General features: G+C 40.3%; 1 protein-coding gene across 3 annotated transcripts; it reads left to right on the top strand.

The window, feature by feature from the left end:
- The first annotated feature begins 311 nt into the window (after window positions 1-311).
- On the top strand, window positions 312-16,511 carry LOC137888220 (uncharacterized). Of its 3 annotated transcripts, none has more exons than XM_068731578.1 (36): window positions 312-680; window positions 834-881; window positions 1,974-2,045; window positions 2,265-2,330; window positions 2,473-2,538; window positions 2,935-3,000; window positions 3,140-3,208; window positions 3,316-3,387; window positions 3,475-3,546; window positions 3,660-3,719; window positions 4,376-4,444; window positions 4,536-4,604; window positions 5,172-5,243; window positions 5,656-5,724; window positions 5,810-5,881; window positions 5,992-6,054; window positions 6,142-6,201; window positions 6,895-6,960; window positions 7,059-7,109; window positions 7,196-7,270; window positions 7,452-7,499; window positions 7,710-7,778; window positions 7,898-7,951; window positions 8,061-8,132; window positions 9,267-9,344; window positions 9,452-9,511; window positions 9,641-9,685; window positions 10,355-10,438; window positions 11,226-11,282; window positions 11,405-11,488; window positions 11,652-11,702; window positions 12,440-12,478; window positions 13,152-13,226; window positions 13,350-13,389; window positions 13,856-13,907; window positions 14,106-16,511. In XM_068731578.1, exons 1-36 carry the CDS (start codon window positions 678-680, stop codon window positions 15,061-15,063), a joined length of 3,126 nt encoding a protein of 1,041 aa, XP_068587679.1. In that variant the 5' UTR covers window positions 312-677; the 3' UTR covers window positions 15,064-16,511. The 3 variants fall into 3 exon arrangements, with proteins under 3 accessions (XP_068587679.1, XP_068587671.1, XP_068587683.1); XM_068731570.1 differs by having other exon boundaries at window positions 313-680; window positions 2,470-2,538; XM_068731582.1 differs by lacking the exons at window positions 5,172-5,243; window positions 5,656-5,724 and having other exon boundaries at window positions 313-680; window positions 2,470-2,538.
- Window positions 16,512-16,947: the final 436 nt, after the last annotated feature.

Genomic DNA, 16,947 nt, shown 5'->3' with positions numbered 1-16,947 from the left:
AGGGAGCAAGTTGCCCTTTCTTTTTAAATTATAAAGTTAGTAAATACACATAAATCGTCTTTGGAGCCTAGTTTTGGGAAAACACGTGTCATGTAGAAGTACTCCGTGCAGCATTCACCAGGACAGCAAAGTGTTCTCTTCCTGTTTACAACAGCTGTAGTAACTACGACAACCACGGACGCGTTTGGCTGAAAGTCGCCAGTTAACAGGGTCGCTGAATAAACCGAAACACCGGCGTAAAAATGTCGTGCGTAATGGTCGAAAATGTTCCGAGCAGCACTTGAATGCAGCACCACGCTGACATCCAAATCCCAGGTGTGAGGTGAGACGGAGACGCCCTCACCTGGTGCACAGCACAGGTTAAAGAAGAGGAAGAAGAAGAAGAAGAAGAAAAACTGGATCCACTGGTTTCAGTGATGTCTGCTTTATGAAGAAAAACCCACACAATGTTCCTGTGGGAAGTCTCTGCTCTTCGGCCGGTGTCGTTGTTTTCCTCTTCTACTTGTTGTTTTCACTGAGGAGGGAGGATCTTTAACTTCCCAGCTTTAGTGAGTGGAAAACAACCGACAGTATCATCACAGGGACGGAAATAAACTCTCGCTGAGGATTGAAACATTTCGACTAATCAAACGTTGAATAACCAAACACTAAACGAGGGCAGACGCGGAGCAGCTCTGATGGTGCGTAAACGGTTAACGTGCTCTTTTAAAACACGACCAACGTTTGTCGCTTCTCCTCGAGACAAACCGTATCGGTAACGTTAGTTTTTGGAAAATGTCGGTTAGTGTACTTCACAGCTGGAGATGTAACGTTCATTTACTGCTGTTTGACAGGATCGATACGGTGATCTGGATCTGGACTGTGAAGAAGGAGGCGTAGCTGTGAGTAATGCAGTCACAGGGTATCTCCCTGTGACTGAAACTGTCACTTTATAATGTAGTTTTTCATATAGTTGATGCTAAATTTAAATCAACCAATACATTCTCAATCGGTTTTAATGGATCAAGCCACGAGGCAGTACCAGATGCAACATTATTGATTACTTTTACATATTAATACATCACTATTTACAATCCAACAATATGATATCATTCTGAAATGACTCATTCTACATTAGTACTTTTGCTTTGATACGTTAAGTACTTACATTTCGAATGCAGGACTCTTACAAGTAATAGCATTTCTTCTCTGTGGTATCGCTACTTTTACTTAACTAAAGTATCTGAGAACTTCCTCCACCACTGGTAGACGGGGACATATTGTGTCTCATGCTGGCTCTCTACTCCAGCTCAATGGACTTGACTTTAAACAACGACTGTGAGGGTAAAATGCTGACTCAACCTTCAGCTTTATTCTGAGAGCACAGTGTTGAACTGTAGCTCTAGTATCATTGCTGGATTGACCTACTAGATTGCCTCAGGGTAGGAATGTGCCACTTTTTAACCCCCGTACACACACACACACACACACACACACACACACACACACACACACACACACACACACACACACACACACTAGGCTTGCTATGGAGTAGTTCATATGATTAACCATTGTGCTAAACAGGAATAATGAAGGTCAAGTTTCCCTTAAGTAAAGACCAAGGCTGGTGTTCTTCAATATATTTCTGACTTACAAACGTATAAGTCCTTCTCTCAATACTTTAAGGCGCTCGGCCACAAGCCAGTGGTTCCTACTGAAGACGACCATCTATAAAATAGGTGTATTTCATAAAGCAGTGGGTCACTGCAGTTTTGAAACAAACATTGCTTCAGGGGGTAAACATTTCATTTATGCCGGATTATTCTTAGCAGTGGACTAACATGTTGTGTTAAGTGGCTCTGTAGAGTGACTGTTAACCTGTGACTCAGTCATACTGACTGAAACCACACAAGAGAGTGTTTTTTTTTTTTTTATCCTTGAGTATGTTTTAGATGCATAAATTTGTTTTTGTTTTTTGACTCTTCATTCAGCAAAAAGCTTCGTTATTCGGTGGGATGTTCAAAAAATCCACCAAGTCTGCTGAACCACTTCTCAAAGCACAGGTGACGTTTTTAATTTAGAACCGGAGTTTAATAGCAAATTTATTTAATTTCACTTGTTATGAAAAGCGCCCTGGTGACCATTATTCACTGATGTATTGAATGGAATATTTGACACAAGTTTTTAAGAATTTGATGTGTTAGAATATAACCTACTGTAATAATGGATTTACACTATTTGATCCTGCCTCCTCTCACATGGGCTTTATGTTGACTCTACAGGACAGTTTATCAGTCAGCAGTGAACTTTCAAAGAGCAGCGACAGTCTGACTGACAGCAGCACCAAGGTGATGCTCCGTGTTCATTCCTTGGGCTGTGTTTTGTTTTATCGCTAACTAATTTAATGTAACAATATAATGAGGAAACATTATGAATATGCGACAGTGATTTTTAGCATGTAGACTAACTTATTCCTTCTTGTTTCAGGAGAAAGGGGGCGTATTCAAAGGAGTGTTCAAGAAGACAACCAAAGCTGCCAAAGACGGGCAGCCAGAGGTTTGTAGTGGCCCTCTGTGATGTGCATCTTTTAAAAAAAAATTTTTTTATGGAACTAGAAGTGAAATTATTTGTCGATTACTCAATTAGTTTATCAACAAAAGATTAGTCAAGAACAATTTTGCGTATTGATTTATCGTTTAAGTCATTTATCTAACAAAAAAGTCAAACATTTGCTGGTGTCAGCGTCTGAAATTGAATATACGTCTTGAATGGAATATTTGACACAAAATGTAAATAATTTAAAGAGTTTGATGTGTACACCAGTAAAATGCAAATGCCATTTTGTAAAATGTACAATTTTGATAAGTAGCTTAGAATATAACCTACTGTAATAATGGATTTACACTATTTGATCCTGCCTCCTCTCACATGGGCTTTATGTTGACTCTACAGGACAGTTTATCAGTCAGCAGTGAACTTTCAAAGAGCAGCGACAGTCTGACTGACAGCAGCACCAAGGTGATGCTCCGTGTTCATTCTTTGGGCTGTGTTTTGTTTTATCGCTAACTAATTTAATGTAATAAGATAATGAGGAAACATTATGAATATGCGACAGTGATTTTTAGCATGTAGACCAACTTATTCCTTCCTGTTTCAGGAGAAAGGGGGCGTATTCAAAGGAGTGTTCAAGAAGACAACCAAAGCTGCCAAAGACGGGCAGCCAGAGGTTTGTAGTGGCCCTCTGTGATGTGCATCTTGTTGCTTATTTTTTTTAATAAGTGTGTTACACCTGTCAACAACAATGTGTGACAAGCTTTTTTTTAATCTCCATAGGCCTCCCTCAAACTACAAAACCCTCAACTGTCTGTCAGTAGTGACAACTTAACAGACAACAAGTCGTCAAAGGTGAGTCGACCTTCTGCTCAGCCATATTTTAGGATTTTTTAATATTAGTCTCTGAAACTAAACCTTTCGCTGCACTTTTGTCTTCAGGAAAAATCCGGTGTGTTCGGTGGGCTACTGAAACGATCTCCTAAACTAAAACATGTCCGGAGGCCTTCACAGGTGAAACATGATCGACTGTAACATGTCCTGCACCCAGCGATATATCATCAGCTGACATGTACAATGTCGTGTTATTGAAGAAAGGGGCTGACGGATCATCTTTTGTGTTTCAGGACCTTTTGGACACCGAGTTCACAGCCAGTAACGACAGTCTGTCTGAGAACACGACGAAGGTGAGTCTCATCAGCCAAAACAATTTTTAACATGCTTTGGAAAAAAACCCACAACCAACTGGAAACATATAGAAATACCAAAATAACACAACACTAATACAAAACAAATCTAAAACACAAACGTGATACAATATAAAGAACATTAACAAAAATCAAGACGCTGAATAGATCGTGTTTATGTGATGTTTCACAGTAACATTGTTGTGTGACCTCACAAAAAAAATCATTATTAACTATGATGAAATAGCAATAAAGTATTGGAAGTTGAATTTAGTTTAGTCAAAATCGATCCAAAGCTTCAGATTATTAAACACTAGTGAAGTAGAAAACGCATCGGATGAGATTTTACGATTGAGTTCTTCCTCCGTGTTAACTAGTGGCTCTGTTGGTGGTGGTGTTGAACCTACAGTAGGTGTGTAGCGATCGCCTCACTGGATGGTGAGTTTGAGAAGGGTGTGTTTTTGTTGTTTTGTGTGTTTGGAAGCGCATGCTTGAACCTGCATGCATCAGCAATTTGGAAGAACAACAACGTGTGAAGCACTGAATCCCTTTCTGTCCACCTGACAGCTGCATCAGTTCAAAATACAAAACAAATGGTTTTATTTAGCTTTATTTTCACATGATAAATAATTATTATATGACTTTTTATTCTCCAGGAGAAAGGAGGGGTGTTCAGCGGGATGTTTAAAAAATCAAAGCCTTTTGGAGCGAGGACACAATCTCAGGTGAGAGTTGTGCGTCTCACTTTTACCTTTGTTACATTATTAGAAAAAGTATGATAATAATCAGTAGGAGATGTTTGTTTCATGCCTTCAGGAGGATTTGTCGGCACCCAGCGAGCTCTCAGGCAGCAACGACAATCTGTCTGTGAACAGCAACACTAAGGTTTGTGAAAGTACAAAGTCTCTCCTCGTATTCATCCTCTGTGTCTGCTGCTGCTGCTGCTGCTCATCATGCTGACTACCCAGTTCTTCCCTGGTGTTATTCTAAACTGCTGCTGCTAAAGCTACAGTCTGTCCTGCATGTATTCATTCCATTGCTCATGCGTCTCATTTAAATTTAAATCATTGGTCTGTGAATTTGCACGATCGACAAGTAGAAACACGGAAGCACTGTTCTTTGAAATGGAAGAGTCCTCACTCTTTATTTATGAACCAAATCACAAATGTGACATCAGACCTTTTTTCTGGTCGGAGTGCATGGCAGCTTCATTGAATTGTGGAGTAATATGACTGTCGTAAAGCTGTTTGTGTTGAACTCGGCTGAGCGGATAGTGAGTTTGGGAAAAGGTGAGGTAATCCTGCATGCATCAGCATTTCTATAAGGGTACAGGCGGCCTTTTTGAACTCCCTACCTACCTGTCCATATGAAACCACACGCGAACATGTAAATTAATTTTTCCATTGTGGGCAAAATTTTGAAAACAATTTTCATGTGACTTTCTTTCTCCAGGAAACAGGAGGGATGTTCAGTGGGATGTTTAAAAAGTCCCCAAAGGCTTTTGGAGCGAGGACACAATCTCAGGTGAGAGTTGTGCGTCTCACTTTGACCTGTGTTACATCTTAATGAGATGGTGATAATAATCAGTAAGAGATGGTGATAATAATCAGTAAGAGATGGTGATAATAATCAGTAAGAGATGGTGATAATAATCAGTAAGAGATGGTGATAATAATCAGTAAGAGATGGTGATAATAATCAGTAAGAGATGGTGATAATAATCAGTAAGAGATGGTGATAATAATCAGTAAGAGATGGTGATAATAATCAGTAAGAGATGGTGATAATAATCAGTAAGAGATGGTGATAATAATCAGTAGGAGATGGTGATAATAATCAGTAAGAGATGGTGATAATAATCAGTAAGAGATGGTGATAATAATCAGTAGGAGATGGTGATAATAATCAGTAGGAGATGTTTGTTTCATGCCTTCAGGAGGATTTGTCGGCACCCAGCGAGCTCTCAGGCAGCAACGACAATCTGTCTGTGAACAGCAACACTAAGGTGAGATTTTTTTTAAACTACTTATTCCTCAATTTATATTTAAAATTTCACAAAAAGCATTTTAATGTGAATTTTTTTTCTTCAGGAGACAGGAGGGATGTTCAGTGGAATGTTTAAAAAGTCCCCAAAGCCTTTTGGAGCGAGGACACAATCTCAGGTGAGAGTCATGGAGTATTGCTGCAGCTTATTCATCTCCTTATTAAACCACGCTACTATGAATTATTAGGACAGGATCAATATTGGTTGACTTTTGTTTCTTGCCTTCAGGAGGGTTTGTCTGAACCCAGTGAGCTCTCAGGGAGCAACGACAATCTGTCTGAGAACACTAAGGTGAGGTTTGATAAAGCCAGCCGCTGTGAGACTGCAAGATCACAACTCAACAGTAGCTGTGGTGACATTAAACGTTGTTTTCCTCAGGAGAAAGGAGGAATCTTTGGTGGTGTGTTCAAAAAGAAAGGGGCCAAATCTCAGTCTCAGGTAAGATGGTGAAGTTTATCAATGACGGGCTTTTTAATCTTAAAGAGTTAAGGATTCTGTTTTATGGATATATTGTTTGTTATGAGATATGACGCAAGAGAAATAGATGGGTAAATAAATAAATAAATTTTTTATTTATTTTTAAGGGAGGTTTTCAGAGGAATTTTGTCTGTGGATTTTGAGGGGGTTTTTTAAGCCACGAAGAAGAAAATTTGAAAATTTGGTGACTTTGGCAGCTCCTTTGGTAGCATCAAAATTGACAGGGACACTCAAAAGGGACACTAAGTAAAGGGCTCAAAGCACATGTTGACTGCACCAGTTCTCACCATCATTGTCTAATTTTTCTGCAAACAAAAACAAAAGATAATCTCATACGTAACTTAGTTATTTTGTTTTCTTGCCAGCTGTTCAGTGCCAACAGTGTTTTGGTTGTTTTCTAGTTAAACAGACTCACCGCCACTTCCAATTATCTTCAGGAAAAACAACGTCAGTCTTAATGTCGAAATGTCTGAAATCAACAAACCGTGATCATGTTCCAGACATTCCTTTAACTCTCAGAGGTATCTTTACCCAGAGCCCTTTAGTTTCTGAACTCGCTCGTTAAAAGTAGCCTGCAGTCTTATAGTAAGCCGGTGGATATTTCTTTTATCTCGGTTGTTATATTCTTACCTTTTGATGTATCCCTGTGTTTAGGATGATTTGTCTGTGGATAGTGAACTCTCTGCCAGCAGTGACAGTCTCACAGAGAAGCCGTCGAAGGTGAGAGTTGAACCTGCACCTGTGATGTATCAACACTAACAGAATGTCCAGTAGATAGAATCAGTTTGTAACTTAAACCGCTTTGAATTGTGTGTCAGGGTGGAGCTGCAGCGAAGATCCTGAAGAATCCTTTCACCTCCTCATCTCAGGTAATTCTATCTCACGTATGATGCTGCATCTGTACTTTACACCGTCGGCCATCAGTAATTACATGCTGGTAATTGGGTTGTAACAGGATAAAGAAAAGACCGGACTCTCGGGAGACTTAAGTGAGAATACATCCGCTGCAGAGAAGCCCAAAGCCAAGCAGGTGGGTTGTTAAGGCAGAGTAGCTGAATTCCACCTCCGTTAATGAGACGTCATGGCAGCTTTCTGATGTTAGTAATGGGCTCAAAGAAATGCCATTTCTTGTCTGAATGTTTGGGAGTAGGATCTGCTGTGACGTTAAGGTAAAGGTCAGTTTTATTTAAGGTGTCTCTGTCTTATTTCAGAACGGTTTTAGTGCGATGATCAAGAGCACGTTCCACACTGACAAGCAGGTAAGAAGAACCGTCCTTTTAGCATTTTCTGCATGTCACCAATTCATCTTTTATCATTTCATCGTCACGCATTAAAGCCTGAAGATATATATATATATATATATATATATATATAGATATATATATATTTTTTAAATATGATGTAAAGCTGGTTATAATAGTACTGGTATTGTTTGTATTTTTTACGAGAAATATTTGCTCCATCTGCAGGAGAAGAGCTCTGACTCTGACTGTGAGGAGATATTGGACAATGGAGAGAGCCAGCCCAGTCACAAACAGGTTCATGAGTAGTCGCAACAAAAGTTTTTGTCTGATGGTTTCAATCTTAAATTTAATTTTCGTATGTCGTTCTTATTTTGTTTTTTTGTCCTCCTTTTTGTGTTTTGTTCCATATTCAGAGTAAATTTGCTGAGGCGATGGAAAAGATGAACCCATTTCGATATCCAAACAAAGTAAGGAAGGTTGAGATTGTGATCTTTTGAGAGTGCTCAAGAATAAATGTATCAAAAGAGTGTCATGTACGTGTTTTTCATGAAATGATGATCTCTGTCATCTCTGCAGCATGAGAAGCAGACAAGCTCGGATGATGAGGAGCCATCTGCAAGCAGCGAGAAATCATCCGGCAACAAACAGGTGCTTTGACATTTTAATAGATAGAAGGGGAAGATTCCTGTTTGTGCAGCTCCTCACCACAGTCCACTGATGCCGTCAGGAGTTTAGCGTCTTACTCTACCACCAGTGTGAGTGGGTGAATGTGAGGCATTCTGAGACGCTTTGTCTTGCCTATATAAAGTCAGAGGTTTAAGTTTTTGAGAATCTTTTTACTCACAGGGTCAGGCTGCATTCCACCTCAACTTGCCTGGTCTTGTTGAGAGGCTCATATCTTCAGTGTCTGTCACAGGGAACAGCTTCAAATAGCTATAATCAGCTCGTCTCGCAACTTGTTTTGCAAAGACCACGCACAACCGGTTTATAAGTATTTGGGGTATTTATTTAAGCTTTTATTTACCACAGTCACTGTAGAGATGGCAGAACAAACCTAAACGAGCCCCAACAACAACCTCTACACCACCAGGGTGCCCCAATTCAACCCAATTACATCAGGAGGGAAACTAGAAAACATGCAAATCTGACATATTTAGTGTTTACTGACAAGCCTTTTTAAGGACAGTGCCCATGCATGCACACTGTAGTCGTAACATACTGGCTTGAAAACAAGAGGCTCAGTTAGCTGTTAGCCTCTGATCATCCGTCTGTGCTCATTTGTTTCAGCAGAGAAAGCTAATCATGCTAACAGGCTGTTTTATGCTAACCGAAAAGCAAAGATGTAAATTGTACAATCCATGATTTGTAGTTCAAAAATGAAATGTGCAAAAAAAACTGGTGTGGTCCTTTGTCGATGCACAAATAATCAGATTTTAGTTTAATAGCCTATTTTTAAAGTCCTTTGTTCAGAAAGGGGAAGAGAAACCAAAACTGGTCAGTCCATTTTTTGCATCACTCATGAGTCATCACTGACCACACACACACACACACACACACACACACACACACACACACACACACACACACACACACACAGGCCCAGCTGATCAACTCTGTCAAAAATACCCTCTCCCCTCACACTCCCCTGGACATCCTCCTCAAACCCTCCCAATCCTGCCTGCTCGTAGTCAAACCTCCCTGTCCTCCTGCTCCACCACACTGTGTGAATCTGTGTGTGTGTGTGTGTGTGTGTGTGTGTGTGTGTGTGTGTGTCCTTGTCAGGTCAAAAGCAACAAAACCCAGCGAGAGAGGAAGGACGGAAGTGAAACTCCAACGGTTCCACCCAGACCAACCAAAGAGGTTTGCAAACAGTTAAACCCGACTATGTTGACATGTGGTCCGAGTGAGACTCGTCTGACTTCTGCTGTCTGTTGTGTCGTGTTGCTAAGGCTGTGATCTCTCCACAGGAGATGAGGAGGACGTCCACATACAACAAAGTAACGGCAAGAGAAGCTGTGGATAATCAGGTACAGTAGATTTCTGTATAGTTAAGTTAAATCAGTTAATTATTTTATTATTTGATAAATGATCCAAGATAGCAAGCATAGGTGACGCTCTCTGGGGGGGAAAACAAATCTTTATTTTGTCCTCTTCAGGATAACAAGGACATGATCTCCAGATCTGCCAGACCGTCAGAGGAGGTAGTTAAATCCTTCAGCTACCCCTCAGCTGAAAATGTGTTTTGCTTTTTGTTACGTCACTTGGATGTTTCACCTTCACTCTGCAGAATGACGTATTTTTCAAAGCGTCTGCTGAAGCTAGAAAGTTAATAACGTGTTTATAGGAGCTTGATCTTATGACATTACAACTTATTTGGAAGATAATCATATGCAACTTACCTAAGTATGATGAGGAAACTTGAAACCCTCAGTGCACGTACACTTAAATTTGACATTTCAGTGAAGGAGATTACTATTTAGTATTCATGAATTTAGATTTTATTTCTAGAGCGAGGGGGAGTAGATGTCATTTTAAGAATTTGAATGAAGTAATTAAACCTTTTAGTGGAGTAAAATATTATTATTATAATAATAATAAGTATACGTATAATACGTATTTTTTGTGAGTTTAAAACATAACTTTTCTTAATGAACATTTTAAAAGCAGTTTTAAGTCATCTCCACCTAAAAGAAATACACTTCTGAGGTCATTGGATGTGCTTGAAATATTATAATATCCACATTTGTTTTCACAAGCCTTCGTCAGTCAAACTCAAACAAACTCTGAGGCACACATACCAGTCAGTGGCCACGCTTTGCTGAAACATCCTGTATGTTTAGTTCAAATGTAATGAGTTTAATTTGCTGCAGAGCCAAGCAGACGATAAAGGCCTCAAGGATGAATCGGCTGAAGCCAAAGAGGGAGACGAGGGGAAACCTCCAGAAAGCAAAACGGTACGTTTATGTCTTCATCGCCACTCAAACTGTATTTAATGCTAATCCCAGTCTTATTATTAGCTTAAGATGAGAGAGCTGATAGGCATAGAGTGGAGACTGACTGACCTTTAGTATGTACTGTATGCATTTGTGAGTCTTAGAATCATTTAAATTGTCTGTGTGTTATGAACCCACATTTACTTCTACATGTAGGTCACTGCAGCAGGTATTGTGCCAGGATGTAATTGTTCTAGTTCCTGCTTCCTCCTGATTACTTCTTTCATGCCATGCAAATGACACCAGCAGACTATCAGTGTGAGGTTTATGAAAGCTGATGGTTGTTATTAAGAAGCTTATCAGGTTGTTACAATTATTACTACTTATTCCGTACTCTCTGACAGTATAACATATTCTGTATCCTATTGATACAGCGCCTGATCCTTTTGAATTATTTTATACACATTTCTCCAAAATTCAGGCCGATATATATTTGGTATCTTAAGAAACTTTTGAGATTTGGCTGCGCAGCATGAATTACTGTCCCCCTCCTAGCCACTGCTTGTTAAGGAGTTTGTTTAGTTGACATTACAGTGAAGATATTTTTGATGTACAGTAAACTAAATATATAGATGCTTATCTTTTTAAAGGAAGAAACAGACACATGACATATTTGCAGAGGGACTGTGTGGTATAGTGAACTATTCCACACATTAAGCACAGAAGTTCCCAACAGTTGTAATGAAATGCAGCTCTTCCAGTTTTTGCTTCTTTGTCACGGCGCCATTTCTTTTTTCTTTTTTCACAGACCAAGGTGAAAAAACACATGCGCCATAATCCGTTCATGCCAAATGCTGGAGCCAAGGTATTTTCTTCAGAGTCAAAACAGTCATGAAGACATTTATCTTCTTTGCACCTACTTCAAGTTGTTATATATACACTATACTTAATTCAGTCACGCCTCAAAATCCCTGTTTTACTTTACAGGCTCAGTCTGATGATGAAGGGCTGGAAGAAGAAGAGGATTCTTCTTCTAAAGACGTAAAGAAAGATGAAGAGGACAAAACACAGGTACTTTAACTCATTTCTTTAACTAAATGCTTGTTGGTTGAATAAACAGTTCTTGGTGTGATAGTCATCAGGAACAACATTTTCATTTTACGGTAGTTGCTGCTAAAGGAACTTTCCTGTATCTTCCTCTGTGTAACACTGACATTCTGATTTTTCTTTTTAGACCAAAATCAAGAAACCTAAGAGACACAATCCCTTCATGCCTCGCATCAAGGTAACATGTGACATGTTCAAACTTGTTTCCTCCTGTGGGACTGATATTTGTTTAAACCACGCAGCCAAATGCCTGTTAACACACCAATAACTAACACTACAATTACTCCCCAGGATAATGCTACTGTATAACTGCACTCTGGGCTCATTGAGCAGTTTACAGAATTGAGGACAACACACATGTCTTCTGCACCCTTTACATCCTAAAGACCAGACAATAGATGAATCACTGTGTGTTTCTGTGTGACGCTGAACTGGAGGAACTAGAATCTGAGTGCACTGATCCAGGCTTTCGTCACACGATTGACTTGAAGCGCTATAAACCACGTTCACCCATTTCAGGCATTTAGTGGCGGCTATTCTGTGCTTGTTTAGTTCATTCACAGCTCACTAAAAGTCACATTTACGACTAAGTTAGCATAGCTGAAATTCCAAGCACATGCTACCTTTTTATGAGAAAAGACCCGAGGTAGTTGCAGAGCTGACTTTTAGACTTTTGATTTTCCATTTGTTCCAATAAGATCACTTCTTCCTGCAGAACATTCTCTGTCTGGACTTAATGGGAAACAATATCAGCCCAAAAGCAAAATATTATATTGATAATTCAAATGCTTAAACTGTGTTCTTGTGTGTGTGTGTGTGTGTGTGTGTGTGTGTGTGTGTGTGTGTGTGTGTGTGTGTGTGTGTGTGTGTGTGTGTGTGTGTGTGTGTGTGTGTGTGTGTGCTCATTGGTTTCAGGGTAAAGTTATACAGAGGAACGCACCGGACGGAGCAGAGGTAGAGTTCATAAAACGCTCATCAGTCATCTGAACGAGACGGAATATTGTATTTGATGTTGCCTCACTTTCTCTCTTTTCTTCAGTCACCTCTCGTGCAACTTTTATCATTTCTGTCAGTGTCAGTATATTTGTCCAACAGACTGACGAGTTTCAGTCTTACTCATTGTGGTTCATGATTACAAAAGGTCTGTTTCAGTCATCAGACCCGTCCCTAAAAAACACAACCTCTTTCTTATAATTGTCTCCATGGTGTCCACTCAGGTGTTTTGTTTTTCTTTCCCCCTCGATACGACACCCACCCCCACACCTCCACACGGTTTTTGTGCATGTCCATACAATAAGAGACGAGATTAGGTTGCAATGTGCCCAAACTTGTTTTTCTGCTTCCTTTTTCAACTTGTCCGAGGAAGATTACTTCCGCAAAAACAGCAGTAGGTTCAGAATCCTTTTTAACCATCACTTCCTCCTCTTTACCTGATATACAGCGTGAAAAGTAAAACTACGGATATGGGACACTTGTTGAGTTGATTTGAAAACTTTCCCTTTATGTTTCTCAGTCATGTTGTCTCACTGACATATACCAGACCTTTTGTCTTCACACAGGACAAAGAGATCTTGGCATTGATTTGAGTGAATAGGATTTTAAAGCCGTATTTTTTCTGTTGTTTCAGAATGACGGTGGAAATAGAACCTTGTTTGACCAGCTGGAGGACCTCCGTGACCCATCACGGCCTGAAGACGGAGAGGTTGGTTTCTGAAGCAAAATACGGCAGCGTAGTAACATGTCAATCAAATGTGATGCCTCGGTATTAACCGTTTGTATAGCAACCATAAACAAACAATCCCATACAAATCAAATTGTCTTTCAGGATGTGGACAACCTTATGGGGTGGTGGAACAGCGTGGAGTGTAAGTTACAAATAAAATGCTTTCTTTTGGATTTGATCCGACAGTAAAATGCCCAACTTTTAGTTTCTTCTTCAACCATTTTCCCCATACGACCAAAAGTATGCGGCCGTCCCTGTTTACATTCTTTAGTGAGCTGTTTTTCATGGTTTGGGCACCTTAGTTCCAATTAAAGGAACTCTTAATGCTGCAGCATACAATTATATCTTAGACAATAGTTTCCTGTTTCAACAGAACAATGCCCCAGTGCACAAAACCAGGTCCATAAAAAAGGATTGATTTAAAATAAAAAAAGAATAAATAAAAAAGATTGAGTTATTGCTCCCTGCAGCCAGGATCCAAAATCTAGCAGAAAGAAGAGGAGTGGATCCAGTTCTATAAATAAATGAATGCCTATACTTTTGGAATAAGATGTTCTGGATGTATTAAGAAAACTTTATATCATTCTTTCACATTTTTGCTTCCTCAGCTTGGGAGGACACGCCTCAAGCTGATGACATGACAGAAAAAGAAGAGGCCAAGTAAGTGAAGGCTAAAATGGGTGTTAATATGAAACTGATATTTCTTATTTCTGGTGGTATTTAGCCACGCCGATAGCTTCAGTTTAGAGATGTCCGCATCTAAATATGTCCTCCGTGACCCCAATATAACGGAGGAGAATAGAATTTTATTCGCACTGCTCAAAACACTGGCAAATTACAATCTGAACTTGTTCTCAGGGCATTCGCTTTGACGGCAGAGAAAGTGCAGAAGGGCATCCGTGTCTTCAACAAGCTGTTCTCTGAGCGCGCTGAGAGCCTCTGGCAGCACGTCATCGACCTCAACAGCCTCGCAGACGCCCTGGACAAGTTCAGCAAGAACACAAAGATCGCTCAAATCACCGGCGGCTCTACCAGCGCCATCGGGGGCGTGGCCACCATCGCCGGCCTCGCCCTGGCCCCGGTCACCATGGGAGTCTCCTTGATTGTGACAGCGGTGGGATTGGGCGTCGCCACGGCAGGCGGTCTGACATCGGCAGGTGCCGGCATCTCCAACCAGGTCAACAACTCGATGGACCGCAAGAAGGTGGAGAAGATTGTGCAGGATTATCAGGACAAGATGGTCGACCTCAACAAGTGCCTGAAATTCATCAAGCAGGGTATCGAGAACCTGAAGAAGTTCGACCTGATGAAGATGAAAAAGCACGCCTACAACCGTGACTTCCCTGTGCTCAGTAGCAGTTTCTATGAGGACGGCGCCATGGCAGGAAAGGCCATCCTCATCAGCGCAAATGAGATCATGCGTGTGGTGCAGATCGCCAACGTGGCGGGCAGCACGGCAGCCAGAGCGGTCCAGATCGCCAGTATGGCCACCGGTGTGCTCACTGGGCTTTTTGTAGGTATGGACATCTACTTTGTGGCCAAAGACTCCAAAGAACTCAAGAAAGGGGCCAAGTCCGAGTTTGCTGCCAAAATCCGGGAGGTGGCCACGCAGCTGCACGAAGGTCTGGTGGAGCTCAACAGCATACGAGAGGAGCTGCAGGCCACCACGCCGGAAACAGAGGGAGGCAACGATCCGGCTGCTTTGAACAGCCACAGCAAAGAGAAAGAGGACAAACATGACAGTTCAAGCGAGGATGAAATCGACCGCATTAAAAAAGCCATTAAAAAGGACTACGAGAACCGGGAATATGTTTGAGGAAACTTTAAAAACTGGGGAAAAAAAGGCCGTAAATTGTGTGCAAAAGGTGTTTTTAAAGTATCGGCTCAAAAATTCCAACATACTGCTGCATTGATGGCTTCTATGAGGTGGTTGGTGTCTTAAAATAGAAAACTACAATCAGGCCTATTTTGTATGAGGAAACTTTGTTCTTGATGTAATACAGTAGTTTAAAAAATGTCTGAACTTTAATTCTATGAAGCTGACTTCTTTGAATCTTAACAGCAGACCCACCACTGAGGGGAAACTGAGGCTTTGCGGTAGATGAAGTACCTGCTTCTCTGTGCTGCTGTGCCAAGTGTGAAACTGCCATGTTGTCTGTAAGAAAATGGGCTTTAAAGCTTTAAGACTTTAAAGTGTTGCTTAGAGTTTTATCAGTGTGTTGGTTCATATTGAAACACTTATCAGGTGTAGCGATTGTGTATGTGCTTCAGAGACGAGTGCCTTTATTATTTACACGACCTTAGAAATACACTATTATATAATGTGGCATTAGTCTTAATGAAATCTGTATTGTTTTAAAAAAAAAAAAGAAGTAATATAAACCTTTTGTTTTAGATTAGTTTTACACAGTTATGGTACTTAAGAAGCAGGATGGTGTTGCACCAGCAGTTTGTAAATATTTTTCTCACTAGCTTCAAACTAGTGATTCACTAAATCGGGGTTGCACCATTAAAACTTCAGGAATGTCTTAGCTAGTACAGACTTAAGTAATGTGTTAGGAAACACCTGTTAGAAGTCACAAGCACCTTTTAAATCACAGTTTTAGGGAACGAGTGATATAGTGATCTTAACTGCCAATCCTCTGTAAATGTTTGCACTAGTTTATTAGTAGAGAACTAATGGGAAAATATGATGCTCATCTTTTTCTTTCAATACTCCTCCTAGTTAAGTCAAAGGTGTTCTACCACGTCTTCTGTCCTATTAGATGTTTTAATGGTTTCAAGGTGTAAAAGTCTCTCCATCGATAACTGGAACGACACTACACTGTAAAAAACCAGCAAGGATTGTGTCGACCTCTCCGGTTTGCCTTCTCCTTTTTTTTTTTCTTTTTTTTTTTTTTATTGCATTCATATTTTAAAGACTGATTTCTGAAGTCAGGGTTTGATATGCAGGCTGTGTTGTAAGCGCTGATGATGTCAGTTCTGTCGATTGTTTAACAAACCTAATATTTATTTTTCTGGGTGGAGTTGTTCATTCAACACTACCTCTTTATGTGCAATATATCAGAAAACTGTAATACATGTAAAATTGCTAATTAAAGGTCAAAGGAAAAATTTGTTGTCAATCTGTTGCTTTGTAAAGTCTCTCTGCAAGGAAACACTTCCGTTCCCTTTTCTGACTGCTGTGCACTAACTGAGTTGGTATTTGCTCAGTTAATAACCAAGATCAACTTGCTAGTCAAAGTCACTTTCAGCACTGTTTACTTTTCTTAATTCCCAAGATGAATAAACATAGTTATGCGATTAGGTTATATTCACTGTTATATTATTCTGCCACACAGACCGGTCGATTCACGTTGACATAAGCAGCATGTGCCGTTTTGTGTGCCAAATAGAAATGTAGAGGAAACCCACACCAAACCAGAATAAACCTGCACTGTGCTGGGTGGGCTTTGGAGCCCACCTGATTACACTTGTAACCAACACCCAACGGTGACATCACAGTGTACTGACCACACCCTGGAGTACACTTCTGCATCACTGCAGCGGGGCGAGACACAGAAGATAAACCAGTGGAGGTCTAAGAAAGAACAGATCTTCAGCCCGTGTTAAGTTGCTCTTTCTTTTAAATCACCAAATATTTGTTTCTGCACTTTGATTGGAGTCCACCTGTGGCAAATTAAATTGATGGACATGATTT

This window comes from Cebidichthys violaceus, unplaced genomic scaffold, assembly GCF_023349555.1.
Source record: "Cebidichthys violaceus isolate CVI_PGR_0920_01 unplaced genomic scaffold, fCebVio1.0.p SCAF_104, whole genome shotgun sequence".
Lineage (NCBI taxonomy): Eukaryota > Metazoa > Chordata > Actinopteri > Perciformes > Stichaeidae > Cebidichthys > Cebidichthys violaceus.
Note: the sequence above shows the minus strand (reverse complement) of the source record. Positions and strands in the feature narration are given on the sequence as shown.

What these genes read in the sequence shown, in the direction of transcription:
- LOC137888220 (XM_068731570.1), top strand. An exon ending in TGACTGACAGCAGCACCAAG is followed by an intron (nt 2,331 to 2,469) that starts GTGATGCTCCGT and finishes TTCTTGTTTCAG; the next exon opens with GAGAAAGGGGGCGTATTCAA. An exon ending in CTGCCAGACCGTCAGAGGAG is followed by an intron (nt 9,686 to 10,354) that starts GTAGTTAAATCC and finishes AATTTGCTGCAG; the next exon opens with AGCCAAGCAGACGATAAAGG.